Source organism: Salmo salar, chromosome 14, assembly GCF_965601325.2.
Source record: "Salmo salar chromosome 14, fSalSal1, whole genome shotgun sequence".
In the NCBI taxonomy this organism is placed as follows: Eukaryota; Metazoa; Chordata; class Actinopteri; order Salmoniformes; family Salmonidae; genus Salmo; species Salmo salar.
The window spans coordinates 88,442,501-88,460,766 of record NC_138304.1 but is presented as its reverse complement, the minus strand read 5'-3'; the positions used below and the strand labels follow the sequence as shown (position 1 = coordinate 88,460,766).

Below are 18,266 nucleotides of genomic sequence, written 5' to 3'. Positions count from 1 at the left end.
GTGTAGGGGGAGGTTGGTGTTACTTGGTAAGGAGGTAAAGGGTTAGTGTGGTGTAGGGGGAGGTTGGTGTTACTTGGTAAGGAGGTAAAGGGTTAGTGTGGTGTAGGGGGAGGTTGGTGTTACTTGGTAAGGAGGTAGAGGGTTTGTGTGGTGTAGGGGGAGGTTGGTGTTACTTGGTAAGGAGGTAAAGGGTTAGTGTGGTGTAGGGGGAGGTTGGTGTTACTTGGTAAGGAGGTAAAGGGTTAGTGTGGTGTAGGGGGAAGGTGGAAGCCCTGGCCTCCATGCGGGTTTGTGAGAACTCTGGGTGTTGGCCGGCCGTGGGACCTGAGAGAGAGAGAGCAGGGTGACCAACCAACATGGATACCAGTCCTGGCTGCAGCCTCTTCCCCATGTGCTGGGCTGCAGGTACTACTACTAACTACTAACTCCGAACTTCCTCTACTTTTTTTTCTTCTCCTCCTCCCACCTTATTATTCTCCTCCTCCCACCTTATTATTCTCCTCCTCCCACCTTATTCTTCTCCTCCTCCCACCTTATTCTTCTCCTCCTCCCACCTTATTCTTCTCCTCCTCCCACCTTATTCTTCTTCTCCTCCCACCTTATTCTTCTTCTCCTCCCACCTTATTCTTCTCCTCCTCCCACCTTATTCTTCTCCTCCTCCCACCTTATTCTTCTTCTCCTCCCACCTTATTCTTCTCCTACTCCCACCTTATTCTTCTTCTCCTCCTCCCACCTTATTCTTCTCCTCCTCCCACCTTATTCTTCTCCTCCCACCTTATTCTTCTTCTCCTCCCACCACCTTATTCTTCTTCTCCTCCCACCTTATTCTTCTCCTCCTCCCACCTTATTCTTCTCCTCCTCCCACCTTATTCTTCTTCTCCTCCCACCTTATTCTTCTTCTCCTCCTCCCACCTTATTCTTCTCCTCCTCCCACCTTATTCTTCTCCTCCCACCTTATTCTTCTTCTCCTCCCACCACCTTATTCTTCTTCTCCTCCCACCTTATTCTTCTCCTCCTCCCACCTTATTCTTCTCCTCCTCCCACCTTATTCTTCTTCTCCTCCCACCTTATTCTTCTTCTCCTCCTCCCACCTTATTCTTCTCCTCCTCCCACCTTATTCTTCTCCTCCTCCCACCTTATTCTTCTCCTCCTCCCACCTTATTCTTATCCTCCTCCCACCTTATTCTTCTCCTCCTCCCACCTTATTCTTCTTCTCCTCCTCCCACCTTATTCTTCTCCTTCTCCCACCTTATTCTTCTCCTCCTCCCACCTTATTCTTCTTCTCCTCCCACCTTATTCTTCTCCTCCTCCCACCTTATTCTTCTCCTCCTCCCACCTTATTCTTCTCCTCCTCCCACCTTATTCTTCTCCTCCTCCCACCTTATTCTTCTCCTCCTCCCACCTTATTCTTCTTCTCCTCCCACCTTATTCTTCTTTTCCTCCCACCTTATTCTTCTCCTCCTCCCACCTTATTCTTCTCCTCCTCCCACCTTATTCTTCTTCTCCTCCCACCTTATTCTTCTTTTCCTCCCACCTTATTCTTCTCCTCCTCCCACCTTATTCTTCTCCTCCTCCCACCTTATTCTTCTCCTCCTCCCACCTTATTCTTCTCCTCCTCCCACCTTATTCTTCTCCTCCTCCCACCTTATTCTTCTCCTCCTCCCACCTTATTCTTCTCCTTCTCCCACCTTATTCTTCTCCTCCTCCCACCGTATTCTTCTTCTCCTCCTCCCACCGTATTCTTCTTCTCCTCCTCCCACCTTATTCTTCTCCTCCTCCCACCTTATTCTTCTCCTCCTCCCACCTTATTCCATATCCTCGCCATCTACCTGTGTAAGGCCGATCAGAAGAGTGTTTAGCTAGTCGGTTGTTGTTTTTCTGTTAGTTTAATATTGACTGACTGACTGACTGTGCTGTGTAGCCTGCCTGTTGTGATGCCATAGAGAATTGTGTTGAAATCATTAACATTCCAAACTACAGAGTGACAGATTTCATACCGATTACATCTTTATAGTTTTGATGCCTGGTGTTAACCACCTCCAATGTGCCCCCCCCCCCCCCCCCTCTTGTTTTGCTTGAACGGTTGTCGTTTATCTTTCTGTGCAATGCAGCAAGCTCTGCTCTTTTAAAGGGCACAACGCCTCGCAGAGAAGTGGCATTTCTCCACATAACGAGTAGTAACCTTTAGAAACCTATCTGTGACAGATGATAGGGACATTACCATGATACTGTAGTAGGGGAGCTGCAAGATTTGTTTCCCCTGCGGAATGGTGTGTGTGTGTGTGTGTGTGTGTGTGTGTGTGTGTGTGTGTGTGTGTGTGTGTGTGTGTGTGTGTGTGTGTGTGTGTGTGTGTGTGTGTGTGTGTGTGTGTGCACATATTTGTCTTAGTTTGTGTTAGTTTATCTTAGTTTGTGTGTGTGTCTATGTGTTTGCACATATGCGTAACTGTGTGTGTGTAACTGTGTGTGTAACTGTGTGTGTAACTGTGTGTGTAACTGTGTGATTTTTTTTGTTTGTTTGCATGTAGATGTTGCGTGTTTCACAACCACAGGGTTCAGCTCCCTTTCACATGTCGCCCATAGAACCCACAGCTGACCAGATTGCTTGAGCAGCTGCTGATAATGGAGGCTGGGACCTGTAGCAGTCAATTCCATTTCTAGCCAGACTCCCACTTTGAGTGGCTTTCTTTGTCTGCATGGAAAACACAACATGTGAATTTAAAGCACCCTGTTGTCACTGAGCATATGCTTCAGCATGCCATGTGTCAGTCAGTAGTCAACTATCGGGAGGGGAGATGGGAGAGAGAAAAGGAAGGGGAGAAGGGGAGGAGAGAGGGAGGGAAAAGAGGAAGAATAGGAGGGGGGAGGAGAGGGAGAGAGGTAGAGAGAGAAGGAAGAAGGGAGGAGAGAGAGAAGAGGAGAGGGAGAAGAGGGGAGAAGGGGAGGAGAGGGAGAGAGATAAAGGGAAAAGAGGAAGAGGAGGGAGGAGAGGGAGAAGAAGAGGAGAGGGAGAAGAAGAGGAGATGGAGGAGAGAGCGAGGGAAAAGAGGAGAGGGAGGAGAAGAAAAAGAGGAGGGAGGGAGAGAGAGAGAGGGAGAGAGGGAAAGACACATGGAGAGGGAGAAGAGGAGCGGGAGAGACACGAGGAGAGAGAGAGACGTGGAGAGGAGAGAGAGAGAGACGTGGAGAGGAGAGAGAGAGAGACGTGGAGAGGAGAGAGAGAGAGACGTGGAGAGGAGAGACATGGAGAGAGAGAGACGTGGAGAGGATAGAGAGAGAGACGTGGAGAAGAGAGACATGGAGAGAGAGAGACGTGGAGAGGAGAGAGAGAGAGACGTGGAGAAGAGAGAGAGAGAGACGTGGAGAAGAGAGAGAGAGAGACGTGGAGAAGAGAGAGAGAGAGATGTGGAGAAGAGAGAGAGAGAGACGTGGAGAAGAGAGAGAGAGAGACGTGGAGAAGAGAGAGAGAGAGACGTGGAGAGAGAGAGACATGGAGAGAGAGAGACGTGGAGAGGAGAGACATGGAGAGAGAGGGACGTGGAGAGAGAGAGAGAGCGGAGAGGAGAGCGAGAGCGAGCGAGAGAGTGACATGGAGAGGAGAGCGAGAGAGCAACGTGGAGAAGAGAGAGACGAGGAGAGAGAGAGAGCGGAGAGGAGAGCGAGAGAGAGAGTGACATGGAGAGGAGAGCGAGAGAGCAACGTGGAGGAGAGAGAGAGAGAGCGGAGAGGAGAGCGAGAGAGAGAGTGACATGGAGAGGAGAGCGAGAGAGCAACGTGGAGAAGAGAGAGAGGAGGAGAGAGACGAGGAGAGGAGAGAGAGATGAGGAGAGGAGGGAGAGGCGAGGAGAGGAGAGAGAGACGTGGAGAGGAGAGAGAGAGACGAGGAGAGAGACGTGGAGAGGAGAGAGACGTGGAGAGGAGAGAGAGAGAGAGACGTGGAGAGGAGAGAGAGACGTGGAGAGGAGAGAGAGAGATGTGGAGAGGAGAGAGACGAGGAGAGAGAGAGAGAGAGAGACGTGGAGAGGAGAGAGAGACGTGGAGAGGAGAGAGAGAGATGTGGAGAGGAGAGAGAGAGAGACGTGGAGAGGAGAGAGAGAGAGAGAGACGTGGAGAGGAGAGAGAGAGACGAGGAGAGGAGAGAGACGTGGAGAGGAGAGAGAGAGACGTGGAGAGGAGAGAGAGAGACGTGGAGAGGAGAGAGAGAGACGTGGAGAGGAGAGAGAGAGACGTGGAGAGGAGAGAGAGAGACGTGGAGAGGAGAGAGAGAGAGAGAGACGTGGAGAGGAGAGAGAGAGAGAGACGTGGAGAGGATAGAGAGAGAGACGTGGAGAGGATAGAGAGAGAGAGACGTGGAGAGGATAGAGAGAGAGAGACGTGGAGAGAGAGAGAGAGACGTGGAGAGGAGAGAGAGAGAGACGTGGAGAGGAGAGAGAGAGAGACGTGGAGAGGAGAGAGAGAGAGAGACGTGGAGAGGAGAGAGAGAGAGAGAGAGACGTAGAGAGGAGAGAGAGAGACGAGGAGAGAGAGAGACGTGGAGAGGAGAGAGAGAGAGAGAGACGTGGAGAGGAGAGAGATGTGGAGAGGAGAGAGAGAGACGAGGAGAGGAGAGAGACGAGGAGAGAGACGTGGAGAGGAGAGAGAGAGACGAGGAGAGAGACGTAGAGAGAGAGAGAGAGAGAGATGTGGAGAGAGAGAGAGAGAGAGAGACGTGGAGAGAGAGAGAGAGAGACGTGGAGAGAGAGAGAGAGAGACGTGGACAGGAGAGAGAGAGACGTGGAGAGGAGAGAGAGAGAGACGTGGACAGGAGAGAGAGAGACGTGGAGAGGAGAGAGAGAGAGACGTGGACAGGAGAGAGAGAGACGTGGACAGGAGAGAGAGAGACGTGGAGAGGAGAGAGAGAGAGAGACGTGGAGAGGAGAGAGAGAGACGTGGACAGGAGAGAGAGACGTGGAGAGGAGAGAGAGAGACGGGGAGAGAGAAATGTGGAGAGGAGAGAGAGAGACGGAGAGGAGAGGGAGAAGAGGCATGGAAAAGGAGATTGGGAGGGGGATAGGGAGAAGAGTTGAAAAGGACAAGTAGAAGAAGAGTGGAAGGGAGATGGAGAGAGAGAAGGAAAGGGTTTGAAAACATGACAGTGATGTAGTGTCAGTCTTAGCATGGCTCATTGCCAGTAATGTCTTCCGTCTTCCTGTCCTCTAGTCTTGTATGGCTGACATCTATCACCCATCTGTCTGTTTATGCTAACTGTTACACTGTATCACTGATTCAGCTTCCTCTTCTTATTATATCACTATGGATGAAGCAATGTATTGGACCATTAGAACAGAGGCAGAACTGTGTCTGAAATGGCACCCTATTCCTTTTATTTGTGTTTATTTTACTAGGCAAGTCAGTTAAGAACAAATTCTTATTTACAATGACGGCCTACCCCGGCCAAACCCGGACGACTCCGGGCCAATTGTGCGTTGCCCTATGGGACTCCCAATCACTGCCGGATGTGATACAGCCTGGCTTTGAACCAGGGACTGTAGTGAAGCCTTTTGCACTGAGATGCAGTGCCTTAGACCGCTGCGCCACTCGGGATTCCTATATAGTGCTCTGCTTTTGACCAACACCCTATTGGCCCTGGTCAAAATAGTGTACTATATAGGGAATAGGGTGCCATTTCAGATGCACCCAGAGTCTCAAGCAGCATTGTATGCATGGTCCCCACAGTTTGTATAAGATAATCAGGTGCTTGGATCCTACCAGGTAGGATCCAGATTAACCCAGTGCAAACCCTCAGCAGTGTAGCTGTCCAACCAGCACCTTGGCTCTATACAAAATGTGGTTGTCAAGCAGTTTGTCCAGGTGGCCCACAGTACATCACTACATCTACAGTACATTTGTTAAATGCAAGTGTTGGTGTCAGGCAGAATAAAGGGAGAGTATGTGGTTTGGAGGTGAAGAGAGGGTTTTATTTCAGAGCTAGAAGGAGAAGGGCCCACTGGCTACATAGCTACATGGTCGTTAACTTTCACTGTGTCTCCCTGAGCTGGAGATAGGATGTCTGTCTTTGTGTAAGAGGTGGGGGTAGCAAGCTGTGATGCCGGTGGCTGTTGAGCCATCTCTCCCACTCCCTACCCACCAGTGTTTTGTTTCAGGATATAGAGACTTAGAGAAAGGTGGATATAGACTTAGAGAAAGGTGGATATAGACTTAGAGAAAGGTGGATATAGACTTAGAGAAAGGTGGATACAGACTTAGAGAAAGGTGGATATAGCCTTAGAGAAAGCTCTCCCCAGTAGACGTCGACCCTAACCCAGCTCTCCCAGTAGACCCTAACCCAGCTCTCCCAGTAGACCCTAACCCAGCTCTCCCCAGTAGACGTCGACCCTAACCCATCTTTCCCAGTAGACCCTAACCCAGCTCTCCCCAGTAGACCCTAACCCAGCTCTCCCCAGTAGACCCTAACCCAGCTCTCCCAGTAGACGTCGACCCTAACCCAGCTCTCCCCAGTAGACGTCGACCCTAACCCAGCTCTCCCCAGTAGACCCTAACCCAGCTCTCCCAGTAGACGTCGACCCTAACCCAGCTCTCCCCAGTAGACGTCGACCCTAACCCAGCTCTCCCCAGTAGACCCTAACCCAGCTCTCCCCAGTAGACCCTAACCCAGCTCTCCCAGTAGACATCGACCCTAACCCAGCTCTCCCAGTAGACCCTAACCCAGCTCTCCCAGTAGACCCTAACCCAGCTCTCCCAGTAGACATCGACCCTAACCCAGCTCTCCCAGTAGACCCTAACCCAGCTCTCCCAGTAGACCCTAACCCAGCTCTCCCCAGTAGACGTCGACCCTAACCCAGCTCTCCCCAGTAGACGTCGACCCTAACCCAGCTCTCCCCAGTAGACCCTAACCCAGCTCTCCCCAGTAGACCCTAACCCAGCTCTCCCAGTAGACCCTAACCCAGCTCTCCCCAGTAGACGTCGACCCTAACCCAGCTCTCCCAGTAGACCCTAACCCAGCTCTCCCAGTAGACCCTAACCCAGCTCTCCCCAGTAGACGTCAACCCTAACCCAGCTCTCCCAGTAGACCCTAACCCAGCTCTCCCCAGTAGACCCTAACCCAGCTCTCCCAGTAGACCCTAACCCAGCTCTCCCAGTAGACATCGACCCTAACCCAGCTCTCCCAGTAGACCCTAACCCAGCTCTCCCAGTAGACCCTAACCCAGCTCTCCCCAGTAGACGTCGACCCTAACCCAGCTCTCCCCAGTAGACGTCGACCCTAACCCAGCTCTCCCCAGTAGACCCTAACCCAGCTCTCCCCAGTAGACCCTAACCCAGCTCTCCCAGTAGACCCTAACCCAGCTCTCCCCAGTAGACGTCGACCCTAACCCAGCTCTCCCAGTAGACCCTAACCCAGCTCTCCCAGTAGACCCTAACCCAGCTCTCCCAGTAGACCCTAACCCAGCTCTCCCCAGTAGACGTCAACCCTAACCCAGCTCTCCCAGTAGACCCTAACCCAGCTCTCCCCAGTAGACCCTAACCCAGCTCTCCCCAGTAGACCCTAACCCAGCTCTCCCCAGTAGACGTCGACCCTAACCCAGCTCTCCCAGTAGACCCTAACCCAGCTCTCCCAGTAGACCCTAACCCAGCTCTCCCAGTAGACCCTAACCCAGCTCTCCCAGTAGACGTCGACCCTAACCCAGCTCTCCCCAGTAGACCCTAACCCAGCTCTCCACAGTAGACCCTAACCCAGCTCTCCCCAGTAGACCCTAACCCAGCTCTCCCCAGTAGACGTCGACCCTAACCCAGCTCTCCCAGTAGACCCTAACCCAGCTCTCCCAGTAGACGTCGACCCTAACCCAGCTCTCCCCAGTAGACGTCGACCCTAACCCAGCTCTCCCAGTAGACCCTAACCCAGCTCTCCCCAGTAGACCCTAACCCAGCTCTCCCCAGTAGACGTCGACCCTAACACAGCCCTCCCCAGTAGACCCTAACCCAGCTCTCCCCAGTAGACGTCGACCCTAACCCAGCTCTCCCAGTAGACCCTAACCCAGCTCTCCCCAGTAGACCCTAACCCAGCTCTCCCCAGTAGACGTCGACCCTAACCCAGCTCTCCCAGTAGACGTCGACCCTAACCCAGCTCTCCCAGTAGACCCTAACCCAGCTCTCCCAGTAGACGTCGACCCTAACCCAGCTCTCCCAGTAGACGTCAACCCTAACCCATCTCTCCCAGTAGACCCTAACCCAGCTCTCCCCAGTAGACGTCAACCCTAACCCAGCTCTCCCAGTAGACCCTAACCCAGCTCTCCCCAGTAGACGTCGACCCTAACACAGCTCTCCCAGTAGACCCTAACCCAGCTCTCCCCAGTAGACGTCAACCCTAACCCAGCTCTCCCAGTAGACCCTAACCCAGCTCTCCCAGTAGACCCTAACCCAGCTCTCCCAGTAGACGTCGACCCTAACCCAGCTCTCCCAGTAGACCCTAACCCAGCTCTCCCAGTAGACGTCGACCCTAACCCAGCTCTCCCAGTAGACCCTAACCCAGCTCTCCCAGTAGACGTCGACCCTAACCCAGCTCTCCCCAGTAGACCCTAACCCAGCTCTCCCAGTAGACGTCGACCCTAACCCAGCTCTCCCAGTAGACGTCAACCCTAACCCAGCTCTCCCAGTAGACCCTAACCCATCTCTCCCAGTAGACCCTAACCCAGCTCTCCCCAGTAGACCCTAACCCAGCTCTCCCAGTAGACCCTAACCCAGCTCTCCCAGTAGACGTCAACCCTAACCCAGCTCTCCCAGTAGACCCTAACCCAGCTCTCCCAGTAGACGTCAACCCTAACCCAGCTCTCCCCAGTAGACCCTAACCCAGCTCTCCCAGTAGACGTCAACCCTAACCCAGCTCTCCCAGTAGACCCTAACCCAGCTCTCCCAGTAGACGTCAACCCTAACCCATCTCTCCCAGTGAGACGTCGACCCTAACCCAGCTCTCCCAGTAGACGTCAACCCTAACCCAGCTCTCCCAGTAGACGTCGACCCTAACCCAGCTCTCCCAGTAGACGTCGACCCTAACCCATCTCTCCCAGTAGACGTCGACCCTAACCCATCTCTCCCAGTAGACGTCGACCCTAACCCATCTCTCCCAGTAGACGTCAACTCTAACCCAGCTCTCCCAGTAGACGTCAACCCTAACCCATCTCTCCCAGTAGACCCTAACCCAGCTCTCCCCAGTAGACGTCAACCCTATCCCATCTCTCCCAGTAGACGTCGACCCTAACCCATCTCTCCCAGTAGACCCTAACCCAGCTCTCCCAGTAGACCCTAACCCAGCTCTCCCCAGTAGACGTCGACCCTAACCCATCTCTCCCAGTAGACCCTAACCCAGCTCTCCCAGTAGACCCTGACCCTAACCCAGCTCTCCCCAGTAGACCCTAACCCAGCTGTCCCAGTAGACCCTGACCCTAACCCAGCTCTCCCCAGTAGACGTCAACCCTAACCCAGCTCTCCCAGTAGACCCTAACCCAGCTCTCCCAGTAGACGTCAACCCTAACCCAGCTTTCCCAGTAGACCCTAACCCAGCTCTCCCCAGTAGACCCTAACCCAGCTCTCCCAGTAGACGTCGACCCTAACCCAGCTCTCCCAGTAGACCCTAACCCAGCTCTCCCCAGTAGACCATAACCCAGCTCTCCCAGTAGACGTCGACCCTAACCCAGCTCTCCCAGTAGACCCTAACCCAGCTCTCCCAGTAGACGTCGACCCTAACCCAGCTCTCCCCAGTAGACCCTAACCCAGCTCTCCCAGTAGACCCTAACCCAGCTCTCCCCAGTAGACGTCAACCCTAACCCAGCTTTCCAGTAGACCCTAACCCAGCTCTCCCAGTAGACCCTAACCCAGCTCTCCCAGTAGACCCTAACCCAGCTCTCCCAGTAGACCCTGACCCTAACCCAGCTCTCCCCAGTAGACGTCGACCCTAACCCAGCTCTCCCAGTAGACGTCGACCCTAACCCAGCTCTCCCAGTAGACCCTAACCCAGCTCTCCCAGTAGACCCTAACCCAGCTCTCCCCAGTAGACCCTGACCCTAACCCAGCTCTCCCCAGTAGACGTCGACCCTAACCCAGCTCTCCCCAGTAGACGTCAACCCTAACCCAGCTTTCCCAGTAGACCCTAACCCAGCTCTCCCCAGTAGACCCTAACCCAGCTCTCCCCAGTAGACCCTAACCCAGCTCTCCCAGTAGACGTCGACCCTAACCCAGCTCTCCCAGTAGACCCTAACCCAGCTCTCCCCAGTAGACCCTAACCCAGCTCTCCCAGTAGACGTCGACCCTAACCCAGCTCTCCCAGTATACCCTAACCCAGCTCTCCCCAGTAGACGTCAACCCTAACCCAGCTCTCCCAGTAGACCCTAACCCAGCTCTCCCAGTAGACCCTAACCCAGCTCTCCCAGTAGACGTCAACCCTAACCCAGCTCTCCCAGTAGACCCTAACCCAGCTCTCCCAGTAGACCCTGACCCTAACCCAGCTCTCCCCAGTAGACGTCGACCCTAACCCAGCTCTCCCAGTCGACCCTAACCCAGCTCTCCCAGTAGACCCTAACCCAGCTCTCCCCAGTAGACCCTGACCCTAACCCAGCTCTCCCCAGTAGACGTCAACCCTAACCCAGCTCTCCCAGTAGACGTCGACCCTAACCCAGCTCTCCCAGTAGACCCTAACCCAGCTCTCCCAGTAGACGTCGACCCTAACCCAGCTCTCCCCAGTAGACCCTAACCCAGCTCTCCCAGTAGACCCTAACCCAGCTCTCCCAGTAGACCCTAACCCAGCTCTCCCCAGTAGACGTCGACCCTAACCCAGCTCTCCCAGTAGACCCTAACCCAGCTCTCCCAGTAGACCCTGACCCTAACCCAGCTCTCCCCAGTAGACGTCGACCCTAACCCAGCTCTCCCAGTAGACCCTGACCCTAACCCAGCTCTCCCCAGTAGACGTCGACCCTAACCCAGCTCTCCCAGTAGACCCTAACCCAGCTCTCCCAGTAGACGTCGACCCTAACCCAGCTCTCCCAGTAGACCCTAACCCAGCTCTCCCAGTAGACCCTAACCCAGCTCTCCCAGTAGACGTCAACCCTAACCCAGCTTTCCCAGTAGACCCTAACCCAGATCTCCCAGTAGACCCTAACCCAGATCTCCCAGTAGACCCTAACCCAGCTCTCCCAGTAGACCCTAACCCAGCTCTCCCAGTAGACCCTGACCCTAACCCAGCTCTCCCAGTAGATGTGGACCCTAACCCAGCTTTCCCCAGTAGACCCTAACCCATCTCTCCCAGTAGACCCTAACCCAGCTCTCCCCAGTAGACCCTAACCCAGCTCTCCCCAGTAGACCCTAACCCAGCTCTCCCAGTAGACCCTAACCCAGCTCTCCCAGTAGACCCTAACCCAGCTCTCCCAGTAGACCCTAACCCAGCTCTCCCAGTAGACGTCGACCCTAACCCAGCTCTCCCAGTAGACCCTAACCTAGCTCTCCCCAGTAGACGTCGACCCTAACCCAGCTCTCCCCAGTAGACGTCGACCCTAACCCAGCTCTCCCAGTAGACCCTAACCCAGCTCTCCCCAGTAGACGTCAACCCTAACCCAGCTCTCCCAGTAGACCCTAACCCAGCTCTCCCCAGTAGACCCTAACCCAGCTCTCCCCAGTAGACGTCGACCCTAACCCAGCTCTCCCCAGTAGACGTCGACCCTAACCCAGCTCTCCCAGTAGACCCTAACCCAGCTCTCCCAGTAGACGTCGACCCTAACCCAGCTCTCCCAGTAGACCCTAACCCAGCTCTCCCAGTAGACCCTAACCCAGCTCTCCCAGTAGACCCTAACCCAGCTCTCCCCAGTAGACCCTGACCCTAACCCAGCTCTCCCCAGTAGACATCGACCCTAACCCAGCTCTCCCAGTAGACCCTAACCCAGCTCTCCCAGTAGACCCTAACCCAGCTCTCCCCAGTAGACGTCGACCCTAACCCAGCTCTCCCAGTAGACGTGGACCCTAACCCAGCTCTCCCCAGTAGACGTGGACCCTAACCCAGCTCTCCCAGTAGACCCTAACCCAGCTCTCCCAGTAGACGTCGACCCTAACCCAGCTCTCCCCAGTAGACCCTAACCCAGCTCTCCCAGTAGACGTGGACCCTAACCCAGCTCTCCCCAGTAGACCCTAACCCAGCTCTCCCAGTAGACCCTAACCCAGCTCTCCCAGTAGACCCTAACCCAGCTCTCCCAGTAGACCCTAACCCAGCTCTCCCCAGTAGACCCTGACCCTAACCCAGCTCTCCCCAGTAGACGTCGACCCTAACCCAGCTCTCCCCAGTCGACCCTAACCCAGCTCTCCCCAGTAGACGTCGACCCTAACCCAGCTCTCCCCAGTAGACGTCGACCCTAACCCAGCTCTCCCAGTAGACCCTAACCCAGCTCTCCCAGTAGACGTCGACCCTAACCCAGCTCTCCCAGTAGACCCTAACCCAGCTCTCCCAGTAGACCCTAACCCAGCTCTCCCCAGTAGACCCTAACCCAGCTCTCCCAGTAGACCCTAACCCAGCTCTCCCCAGTAGACCCTGACCCTAACCCAGCTCTCCCCAGTAGACCCTGACCCTAACCCAGCTCTCCCCAGTAGACCCTGACCCTAACCCAGCTCTCCCAGTAGACGTCGACCCTAACCCAGCTCTCCCAGTAGACCCTAACCCAGCTCTCCCAGTAGACCCTAACCCAGCTCTCCCCAGTAGACCCTGACCCTAACCCAGCTCTCCCCAGTAGACGTCGACCCTAACCCAGCTCTCCCCAGTAGACCCTAACCCAGCTCTCCCCAGTAGACGTGGACCCTAACCCAGCTCTCCCAGTAGACCCTAACCCAGCTCTCCCAGTAGACCCTAACCCAGCTCTCCCCAGTAGACCCTGACCCTAACCCAGCTCTCCCCAGTAGACGTCGACCCTAACCCAGCTCTCCCAGTAGACCCTAACCCAGCTCTCCCAGTAGACCCTAACCCAGCTCTCCCAGTAGACGTCGACCCTAACCCAGCTCTCCCCAGTAGACCCTAACCCAGCTCTCCCAGTAGACCCTAACCCAGCTCTCCCCAGTAGACCCTAACCCAGCTCTCCCCAGTAGACCCTAACCCAGCTCTCCCCAGTAGACCCTAACCCAGCTCTCCCAGTAGACCCTAACCCAGCTCTCCCAGTAGACCCTAACCCAGCTCTCCCAGTAGACCCTAACCCAGCTCTCCCAGTAGACCCTAACCCAGCTCTCCCAGTAGACCCTAACCCAGCTCTCCCCAGTAGACCCTGACCCTAACCCAGCTCTCCCCAGTAGACGTCGACCCTAACCCAGCTCTCCCCAGTAGACCCTAACCCAGCTCTCCCCAGTAGATGTCGACCCTAACCCAGCTCTCCCCAGTAGACCCTAACCCAGCTCTCCCAGTAGACGTCAACCCTAACCCAGCTCTCCCAGTAGACCCTAACCCAGCTCTCCCCAGTAGACCCTAACCCAGCTCTCCCAGTAGACGTCGACCCTAACCCAGCTCTCCCAGTAGACCCTAACCCAGCTCTCCCAGTAGACGTCGACCCTAACCCAGCTCTCCCCAGTAGACGTCGACCCTAACCCAGCTCTCCCAGTAGACCCTAACCCAGCTCTCCCAGTAGACCCTAACCCAGCTCTCCCCAGTAGACCCTAACCCAGCTCTCCCCAGTAGACCCTAACCCAGCTCTCCCCAGTAGACCCTAACCCAGCTCTCCCCAGTAGACCCTAACCCAGCTCTCCCCAGTAGACGTCAACCCTAACCCAGCTCTCCCAGTAGACCCTAACCCAGCTCTCCCAGTAGACCCTAACCCAGCTCTCCCCAGTAGACCCTGACCCTAACCCAGCTCTCCCCAGTAGACATCGACCCTAACCCAGCTCTCCCAGTAGACCCTAACCCAGCTCTCCCAGTAGACCCTAACCCAGCTCTCCCCAGTAGACGTCGACCCTAACCCAGCTCTCCCCAGTAGACGTGGACCCTAACCCAGCTCTCCCAGTAGACCCTAACCCAGCTCTCCCAGTAGACGTCGACCCTAACCCAGCTCTCCCCAGTAGACCCTAACCCAGCTCTCCCAGTAGACGTGGACCCTAACCCAGCTCTCCCAGTAGACCCTAACCCAGCTCTCCCAGTAGACGTCGACCCTAACCCAGCTCTCCCAGTAGACCCTAACCCAGCTCTCCCAGTAGACGTCGACCCTAACCCAGCTCTCCCCAGTAGACGTCGACCCTAACCCAGCTCTCCCCAGTCGACCCTAACCCAGCTCTCCCAGTAGACGTCGACCCTAACCCAGCTCTCCCAGTAGACCCTAACCCAGCTCTCCCAGTAGACCCTAACCCAGCTCTCCCCAGTAGACGTCAACCCTAACCCAGCTCTCCCCAGTAGACGTCGACCCTAACCCAGCTCTCCCAGTAGACGTCGACCCTAACCCAGCTCTCCCAGTAGACCCTAACCCAGCTCTCCCAGTAGACCCTAACCCAGCTCTCCCCAGTAGACCCTGACCCTAACCCAGCTCTCCCAGTAGACGTCGACCCTAACCCAGCTCTCCCAGTAGACCCTAACCCAGCTCTCCCAGTAGACGTGGACCCTAACCCAGCTCTCCCATTAGACCCTAACCCAGCTCTCCCAGTAGACCCTAACCCAGCTCTCCCCAGTAGACCCTGACCCTAACCCAGCTCTCCCCAGTAGACGTCGACCCTAACCCAGCTCTCCCAGTAGACATCGACCCTAACCCAGCTCTCCCAGTAGACCCTAACCCAGCTCTCCCAGTAGACCCTAACCCAGCTCTCCCCAGTAGACCCTGACCCTAACCCAGCTCTCCCCAGTAGACGTCGACCCTAACCCAGCTCTCCCAGTAGACGTCGACCCTAACCCAGCTCTCCCCAGTAGACCCTAACCCAGCTCTCCCAGTAGACGTCGACCCTAACCCAGCTCTCCCAGTAGACCCTAACCCAGCTCTCCCAGTAGACGTCGACCCTAACCCAGCTCTCCCCAGTAGACCCTAACCCAGCTCTCCCAGTAGACGTCGACCCTAACCCAGCTCTCCCAGTAGACCCTAACCCAGCTCTCCCAGTAGACGTCGACCCTAACCCAGCTCTCCCCAGTAGACCCTAACCCAGCTCTCCCCAGTAGACCCTAACCCAGCTCTCCCAGTAGACCCTAACCCAGCTCTCCCAGTAGACGTCGACCCTAACCCAGCTCTCCCCAGTAGACCCTAACCCAGCTCTCCCCAGTAGACCCTAACCCAGCTCTCCCAGTAGACCCTAACCCAGCTCTCCCAGTAGACCCTAACCCAGCTCCCTGAAAAGATAAATCCAGACAGAGAGCCTGATTCTACCTGCTGATTGGATAAATCTGGACGGAGGAATCAGAAACGCCCCTTCTAATCTAGGTTAACAGGGATTCCTCCTGCCACTGGTGTGTGGGGTTGTGGGTGTTTGGCAGTTTATTTATCCCTGTTCTGCTTTACTTCACACTCTGAAATACAGAACATACATTACCATTTAAAAAAATGTAAAAAATAAAATGAATTGTTGCTAGTTAACGTTCACTAGCGCTAGTCAGCTGTACTTGTGGCAAAACTCAGGTATTTTTCATCCTATAGCTTGTTCTCCATCTTCTTTTGAAATAGTGAGTCAAAATGTTTTCAGCACTTTTATTTCCACTCATTTTCTCATGCTCTCTCTTGTCCCTCTGCAGCAGACATATGGTGAGCAATATGTTTGGAACATTACATTGCAATAAAGTCACAGTATTGAATCACAATACATATAGAATCTTGAGAATCACAAGTACAAGACCAAGTACAGTAAGGCTGCGTTTAAACAGGCAGACCAATTCTGATATTTTGCCCAATTATGGGCAAAAGAGCTGATCTGATTGGCCAAAAGATCAATTGAGTCTAAAAAGTTCAGAGTTGGGCTGCCTGTGTAAACTCAGCCTATGTGTACACCCTCAGACACACCTTTACACGCAGAAGGTACACAGAACACAGACAGGCATACGGGACTGTGGTTATGTAAACTGCTCTGACTAACATGGCTATTGTCTGTACAGTACTGAGCTGCCTGCTCTCAGGAGGTCAGTTTGAGGGGCTCCATCCAGGGGCCTCTCTCTCTCTCTCTCTCTCTCTCTATCCCGCTCTCTCACTTTAACCCAGCTCTCTTTTTCTCCCACTCTTTCACTCATCGCTCTCTCTCTTTCTGTGAGGATGTACAGGGTGAACCGTTCAACCCTCGACTCCTTGCCCACAGAACAAAGAAGCCCTCTTCATCAGAGGGCCTGTCCCCCTTTGCCTCAGTTATCTGTTTATGAGAAGAGAGAAGGAGCCTCTAACTGGCCTCTGCAGAACTGTGCACCAGCTAGCTCAGTACGCTACTTTACCATGAATAGTCAGATGGAAAGAGGTCTATACTAGCCTATGCAACAAGGAAATCAGTAATGCAGGGGGTCAGATGCATATTCTAATCTACATCAAATAGAAAGAAGTACTATTAATCAATGAGGGATTATGCCTATTAAGTATTCACACCCCTTTACTTTTTCTAAATGTTGTTGTTACAGCCTGAATTTAAAATGGATTAAATTGAGATTTTGTCTCACTGATCTACACACAATACCCCATAATGTCAAAGTGGAATTTTGTAGAAAGTTTTAGAAACATTTATAAAATGAAGTTGAAATGTCTTCAGTCAATAAGTATTTAACCTTTTGTTATGGCAAGCCTAAATACGTTCAGGAGTAACAATGTGCTTCACAAGTCACATCATTCGTTTCAGTAATAATGGTTAACATGGTTTTGGAATAACTGCCCCATCTCTGTACCCCCCACATACAATAATTATCTGTAAGGTACCATAATTGAGTAGTGAATTTCAAGTACAGATTCAACCACAAAGAACAGGGAGGTTTTCCAATGCCTCGCAAAGAACGGCGCCGATTGGTAGATGTGTAAAAATAAAAAAAAGCAGATACTGAATATCTCTTTGAGCATGGTTAAGTTATTAATGACACTTTGGATGGTGTATCAATACACCCAGTAACTACAAAGATACAGGCATCCTTCCTAACTCAGTTGCCAGATAGGAAGGAAATTGCTCAGAGATTTTACCATGAGGCCAATGGTGATTTTTAAAACAGTTAAGAGTTTAATGGCTGTGATCGGAGAAAACTGAGGATGGATCAAAAACCTTGTAGTTACTCACCAATAGTAACCTAATTGAGTGAAAATAAGGAAGCCTGTACAGAATAAAAATATTCCAAAACATGCATCCTGTTTGCAACAATGCACCAAATAAATACTGCAAAAAAATATATAAGAAATGTACTTTTCGTCCTGAATAAAAAGCGTTATGTTTGGGGCAAATCCAACACAACACATCACGGAGTACCACTCTTCATATTTCCAAGCATGGTGGTGTTTGCATCATGTTATGGGTATGCTTGTCATTGGCAAGGACTAGGGTGTTTTTTTTAGGATAAACAGAAAAGGAATAAGCACAGGAAAAATCCTAGAGGATAACCTGGTTCAGTCTGCTTTCCAACAGACACTGGGAGACTAATTCACCTTTCAGCAGGACAATAACCTTAAACACAAGGCCAAATCTACACTGGAGATGCTTACCAAGAACAGAGTGAATGTTCCTGAGTGGCCAAGTTACAGTTTTGACTTAAATCTGCTTTAAAATCTGACAAGACTTGAAAATGGCTGTCTTGCAATGATCAACAATCAACTTGACAGAGCTTGAAGTAAATATTGTATAATCTAGGTGTGCAAAGCTCTTAGAGACTTACCCAGAAAGACTCACAGCTCTTAGAGACTTACCCAGAAAGACTCACAGCTGTAATCACTGACAAAGATGCTTTTACAAAGTATTGACTCGGGTGTGAATACTTATGTAAATGAGATTTCTGTATTTCATTTTCAATAAATAAAACATGTTTTCACTTTGTCATTATAGGGTATTGTATGTAGATGGGTGAGAACATTTTTGAATTCAGGCTGAAACAACAAAATGTGGAATAAATCAAGGGGTATTAATACTTTCTGAAAGCACTGTACATGTCAGATCATCTAGGGTGGATCATAGCTGGGAACACAACACAACTCTTCTACGTAACAGGTCAGCTTGGGTGACCATTGGTCAGAGGGGTGAGAACGCGATACAACTCCCCTACTGTACAGGTATTTGGCCTGAGGACGGAGGGACAGGACACAGCAGGGATGTTTGAACAGTTGCCAGGACATTGTCCT

The 18,266-nt window shown here is 52.9% G+C and overlaps 1 protein-coding gene across 3 annotated transcripts in view; it reads left to right on the top strand.

Annotated features, from left to right (window-relative positions):
- Positions 1-18,266, top strand: part of LOC106570401 (focal adhesion kinase 1) — a 211,937-nt gene that overhangs the window by 87,677 nt on the left and 105,994 nt on the right. The window contains exon 1 of one of the 3 annotated variants that reach the window (XM_082961237.1): positions 159-405. The exons of the other annotated variants lie outside the window; for them this stretch is intronic. Within the exon in view, the coding sequence (XP_082817363.1) occupies positions 357-405 (49 nt within the window). The 5' untranslated portion in view covers positions 159-356. Of the gene's footprint in view, positions 1-158; positions 406-18,266 lie in introns of those variants that run through there. 3 annotated transcript variants of the gene reach the window in all.